The 6,594-nt window shown below is 33.0% G+C and overlaps 1 protein-coding gene across 1 annotated transcript; it reads right to left on the bottom strand.

The window, feature by feature from the left end:
- Positions 1–5,074: 5,074 nt before the first annotated feature.
- On the bottom strand, positions 5,075–6,030 carry LOC131048430 (uncharacterized). The gene has a single exon (XM_057982387.2). It carries the CDS (start codon positions 5,990–5,992, stop codon positions 5,288–5,290), a length of 705 nt encoding a protein of 234 aa, XP_057838370.2. The 5' UTR covers positions 5,993–6,030; the 3' UTR covers positions 5,075–5,287.
- Between the last annotated feature and the right edge of the window lie 564 nt (positions 6,031–6,594).

The following is a 6,594-nucleotide window of genomic DNA, read 5'->3' as shown; positions in this document are numbered from 1 at the left end:
CAAGATCATGTGATGGTATGGTAACGTGTTGGCATAAACCTATGAGAATTGTTCTATGAAATCATGTAAGGAGGTTATGGAATGAAAACAAAATGCTATTCTTTAAATATAAATAATTATTTGGTATGAATGTATAAGATTGATTGGCTGAATATATGATATGGATGTCTATGAAGATACTATGAAGTTATGGTATTAAAAAATGGATGACAACACTATTGTTGGTGACCAAGGCTAGGGTATATTTGTATGTGAGTTTGTAGACTTAAGATACAAATGATGGTGTGTAGACTTAGGATGTGGATGCATATGGATATAAATGGAGATGGATGTTATGATAACCTAGCATAAGATGTGTATGTGTATGATGATGATATGTGATACTTGATGTGGATGATAGTCTAACCAAGGAGATCAATGCATATAAATATATCAAGCTAGGTTGTAGACAAATTGATAGTATATACTGGATATATATGGATGGGGATGCATGTGGTGATGTGTGACTAGGATTTAGGGCAAGGTTATGGTATGATATGGGTGCGAATAAGAGTATAGGAATTGAGATAGTAGGATGATGGATGAATTCCAAGGGAGGATTTACTAAATTTTACCTAGGATTATGTCAAAATGAAATAAATGTATAGAAATTTTAAAAAAAGATAGTTTGACTAGTGGTTATGAAACTTGGGGACTAGACAAAGAAGATAGAATATTAAAAAATATATGGCTCAAATGGATGAAGTACCCATTTGTATTCCAGTGGGTAGGTTCTAATTTAACAATGGCAAACATAAAAGACACAACAACAACGTAAGGTTAATTATATCTCAACACATAGAGGTACTCATGAGTAGCTCTAGGGGGTGATAGACATCCTTGCATCAAACCAAGAGATGACTAAAATTTCTTATGCTTCCTATACAAAATCACTAGGGTAAATTCATTATCAAAACCTTTCATAGTTATCTTTCATTTATGTATTATTTCTGAAATTTTATTTTATCTAAATATTAGATATGTGAATGGAAATAATGTCCAAAAGTTGGTCAAAATCAATATAAAGTGTTACCATGTTAAATATTATGTATTTTATAATAAGATTATGTGAAAATATGAACACAACATTGAGATCATTCTTACCTTTACAACCATATAGGTTTTTAAATCTAAGTAATTTAATGTTTGAATCTTTATTTACTTTTAATAATTTATTAATGAGCCACAAATAGACACGGATTTTATTTTTTATATATTTTCATTCAAATTTGAAAAACATTATATGGTCACAAACTATACATATTCTAATACATATTAAGAAAATGAGTTTTTTTAAAGTAGATGAATATTTTTATGGGATATGCCCATTGTGTGTGTTAATAATATCGTAAAAATATTATAAAATTATATATCTAAAAAACCAAATGATCTTATATATCTTTCTACCAAATAGTTTTGAAAAATGCTTAATAAAATTTTAAGAAGAGGGTGTGCATTAATGATTTTCTATTATATAACTAAAAAGTATAACTACATATTAGAAATATAATTGTTTGACCCACTTTAATTAAAGAACCACAAATTTTATTAGAAAAAAAATAAAATTCTATTTTATGATTAGAAATAGGTTCTAAAAAGTAGCAACCTCAATAAGACTACCATTACATAATATGTAAGTCATTTTTAATTCTTTTCTCTACATCATATCTATACATACTTATGATATATGTATGATATCTCAAATCCACATGTTTAAGTGGAAGGGAAAAGGAGGTTCTATAGATGACAAATTTCACTAAACTATTGTAACTTTTTATCCATTGCCTTTCACTAATATATGTCCTACAACTTGATAAGTTTAAGAAATAGATGAAACATAACAAGAGGGAAGCATAGAAGAAACACTTCCTCTTGTGGGTTATGCTTCCATAAAGTCAAAAGTCTTATACTAAAAATATAAACAATTGGATGCATGTAGGAATTGAGGGGTGACAATTGAAAAATGATGTAATGAAGTACATGCATGACTCTTGAGTCTCTTTAAGGATTGTTTGCAAGAAGAAATATATTAGATATAATTCAAAATTCTTAGCTCCGTACAATCATATACTATTGAATAAGCCTCAAATACAATCTTATATTATTGAGTGATATAAAAGTACAATGAATGGAACAAGTATATCTCATAGAAGAGTAGATGAGAAAGAGTAGAAAAACAATAAAAATGAAAATATTGTCATTTCCATTCAAATCATCATGATGTGACAAAGAAGCATCAATCAGTAAATAATACATTTCTATCATGAAGTAAAAGGGTTTACAAATTTTCAGATTTGAATTAGAAAATATATCAATAATAACATTATGAAACAGATAAGTTTTTAAGTTATAAGATGTATGGAAATAAAATTCATTGTATACTAATGGTCTAGGCTATATATCTTTATTCCATGATATTCATTGTATACTAATGGTCTAGGCTATATATCTTTTTTCCATGATAAACAATATCCTACCGTAAAATCTAAGGTTGGGCTTGGATTGATAGGTCATTAATAAAGTATATAATAAAAAATAGCAAATAAAGGATGAGAGATTTTCAAAAAAATAGCAAATAAAAGGATTAATATTTTTGTCATGGACATATAATTACAATTGACCATTGGGATCTTTGTGTCTAAACTTCATATTAGATTTTTGTTGTATGCGTTTGATCAATGACAAGACCGATTATAATCAAAGTCAGTTGGGCAGTCTTGATCTACAAAAGCATTGGCTTTGATGTTTTAATATAATTCCAATGCAATATTCAAAAACTAGACTGTCAAATAATGGTTGATGTCTAAATCAATACTGCAATTATGACCTTGATTTATAAATGCATCTCTTAGATATAGCTAACCATCTGACTAATCTTTATCCCAATAACATTCAGAAATAAATTATCTTTAAAAAAAAGTGATTTGTATCACCATTGTTGAGAGATTTATATTGATTTAATTGTAACCTTATTCATTATGTGTTTAAGATTATTGGTACACCTCGTTATCATTGAGACTAAGTTGCTTTAACGTTTAAATGTTAGTCAATTCATAACACATTTTATGATTTCTGTACTGGTTTTGAGAAAGGATAAGCTAGATAAATTTACCTAAGATATATTCATGAGGTGTACCGAGAAAGCGTTGCAAAATGCTCTGACAAAATAATACAAGGTTACATGCAACTTGGCAGGAAGAGAGTGGTGTCAGAACATTTGCATTCAAACGATTTATGTGCACTGTACTACTTCATTTAAATAAAACCCACATAATACTTTCTGGATTTTCTGTGTTTTTCTGTGTGTTTGATGCTTCAACATTGAAAACTACATTTGCATTCAAAAGATTTAATTGCACTGCGCTTCATTTTAAGAAAAAAAATCAAATAATTTTCTGGATTCCCTGTGTTTTTCTGTGTGTGAGATGCTGAAATACTCAAAACAACATTTGCATACAAAAGATTTATGTGCACTGCATTTCATTTTAATAAAAACCAACATAATTCTTTCAGGCTTTCCTGTGTTTGATGCTCAAGTACTCAAAACTACATCTTGCATTCAAAAGATTTACTTGCACTGAACTTCATTTCAATAAAAACCCACAAAATCCTTTCCATCTTTCTTGAGTTTTTCTGTGTGTTCGATGAGTAATTTGATGCATTCCAAAGATTTACTTGCACTGAACTTCATTATAATAACAACCCACATAATCCTTTCTGGATTTCCTACGTTAAAGATGTTCAATCGGTCAAAAAACTGATGAAATTCTGTACCATAATAAATTGCAGTTGCAGCTGTATCCAGGATGGAGATATGATTTGAAGTCAAAGTCATATGTCACATAAACTATTTTAGGAAAGATTACATGTTGACAAAGAGGCATCACAGAAGTTAGTGCTCCAGCACAACACTAGGCAGACAGTGTGAAAGAGAGAGGCTAAAAGTTAATAAAGCCAGATACACTGGTAGGCACCGTCAGCATATCTCCTCTATCCGCCACAAAACTTGAAAACGTTTTGACGGGTCAACTCAGAAAAGATAGTTGCCCTTGCATAGACCCGTGACAGTATCATAAACATTTCTGAATTCTATACCCCTACATTCACATTCCATCATTCCAACCAACCAGAACCAAATCCAGAAACGAATTCCAAACAGTTCTTCAATCAGAGCACATATATGGCCAACTTATACCCATAATTCTAACATATCTACCATTTCAAAGACCCAGCTCCGCTGTAAGATCATAAAAAATGAAATATATTTACAGTTCACAATCTGAAATTCTGTGTTTTGCTCTACAAATGAGTTACAGCATATGTACCCATTCAAACTTAGTTCCGTTGCACCAATAATGAAATCTTTTTGTAACCCATAATACCAAAATTATGACTTACAGCATAGGTACCAAATCAAAATCAGCTCCGATATTACATCATATCTTCCTATAGCCCACAATATCAATAGATCTATTTTTTTGAATCTACATATAATTTATAACATATGTACCAATTCAAACTCAGATTTATTGTTAGATCATAAAACTGAAATTATTTTGCAGTGCATGACACCAAAAATTTTTATTTTGGGGGGTCTACTGATAACTTACAGCATATGTAGCAATTCAAACTCAGCTCCATTGTTAGGTCATATACAAGAAATCTTTTTATAGCCCATGATACCAAAAGACTATATGTAAGTCTACAGATGACTTACAACATATGTATCAATTCAAACTCAGTTCCATTGTTAGCCACACTACCAAAACATCTATATTTGAGTCTACAGATGACTTACAACATACGCACCAATTCAAACTCAGTCCATTGTTAGATCATAAATATGAAATCCTTTTTATAGTCCACAATACCAGAAGATCTATTTGAATCTATAGATGACTTACAGCATATGTACCAATTCAACTTGTATGAAACTCAGCTCCTTCATGAGATCATAAAAATAAAATCTTTTTATAATCCGCAGTACCAAGTCAGACCACAAAAATGAAATCTTTTTTATCTTCCATGATACCAATTAGACTATAAAAATGAAATCTTTTTATAAACTATAACAAGAAAAAGATCTTTGTTTGAGTCTACAGATGACTTATGCATATGTACCAATCTAACTCATATGAAACTCAGCTCGATCATTAGATCATAAAAATGAAATCTTTTTATAGCCCATGATACCAAAAGATCTATTTTTGAGTCTACAAATGACTTACAGCATATGAGATCGACTACCCTAAATGAGATACCCATTCCTCCGCTCTGAAGACAACATGACCGGGCTGGAGAAGAGAGAAGCAGCAGCCGGATTGAGCGCCATGTCGTCAAGCAGAGGCGGCGGCGGCGGCTGAGCCTGGGAAGCCGTAGCCCTGGGAAAGAAAAAGGGATTTGCATTGAGATCATCATGAAAGCGCAGAGGAGAATACCTCTGGGGAGGATGAGTATTGTAGGAAAGAAGAGAAGAAGTGGGTGTAAAAGAGCGACCCAGAGCAAAAGGGGACTCGGGAATCCCAGTAAACTGCTGAACCATGGCTCTAAAATTCGAAGTATCGGTGCTCAGCAAAGTAGTGGGTGCTCTCCTAGAGGCTCTTGATCGTTTCTTGCTAGCTTTTGTCGGGGCAGAATTCACACAGAGAGACCCAACAGGCAGAGTTTTTGTAGTAACCACAGTGGAATTGCTTAGCTCTGCATTCGATTTGAGGACTCCATTGTTCGAGTTAGTGCCCATCTGCATGGCCTGATCGTTGCTCTGGGAAAAGTGATTCCTGTGGTACAATTGAAGCCAGTTTTCCAGGGCAATTTGGGAGCGATCTGAATCAGAAGGGGCAATTGGGGGCTTGGAAAATTCAAACCCACGATCGAGAGTGCTCATAAACATGGCGTTGGTGTTGTTGTTGGTGGTGGTATTGTTGGTCTTTTCAACCTGGGACACAAACTCCATTTCGTCTAAAGGGGAAGTGGTACATGGTTCCGGAGAAGGGATATATATAAGAGTTTGTGTGAGTTTTAATTCAACCGGACACGCAACATACCGTCATTATTTTTTGACTTGGGGGAACTTACCTAACCAGGAAATGTCTCTGTTGTTCACATGGACCACTAACATACGTCTGTTTCGATGCCAAATGCTAAGCTTTTTTGCCTGTCTTACAGTGGGTGGCATAAATTGGTAACATGTCTTTTACCATTGAGAATGATTTGAGTCTGGCGCATCCAGTCGACACGTTTTGAACCATCCGAGGCTTTCTGTGCCGCGTTTGTAGCTTTTGGCTTTGAATGCTTGCCCACCATTCCAAACAGCATCATCAGCCCCGGCCTTTTTTCTACTTTACAACAAGCACGTGCTTCTTCTTCTATTCCCACTTTGGAATCACCTTTCTTGCTTTTTAAGTCTACCCGGCACATTTTTTAGGGTTTGACTATTCAAAAATAAAAAGGAAAGTTCAAGGATAGTTTTTGCGGTTTGATATGGCAGTATGAGTCTAAATCGGTATCTTTTTATTTGAAAGTTAAAGATTGAAGGGTATTTTATCAGAAGATCAT

This window comes from Cryptomeria japonica, chromosome 8 (genome assembly GCF_030272615.1).
Source record: "Cryptomeria japonica chromosome 8, Sugi_1.0, whole genome shotgun sequence".
Classification (NCBI taxonomy): Eukaryota; Viridiplantae; Streptophyta; class Pinopsida; order Cupressales; family Cupressaceae; genus Cryptomeria; species Cryptomeria japonica.
The sequence above is the reverse complement of the archived record's forward strand: the minus strand, read 5'-3'. Positions and strand labels throughout refer to the sequence as shown.

Excerpts from the sequence above, each read along its gene's own strand:
- LOC131048430 (XM_057982387.2), bottom strand. The coding sequence starts at position 5,992 with ATGGAGTTTGTGTCCCAGGTTGAAAAGACCAACAATACCACCACCAAC.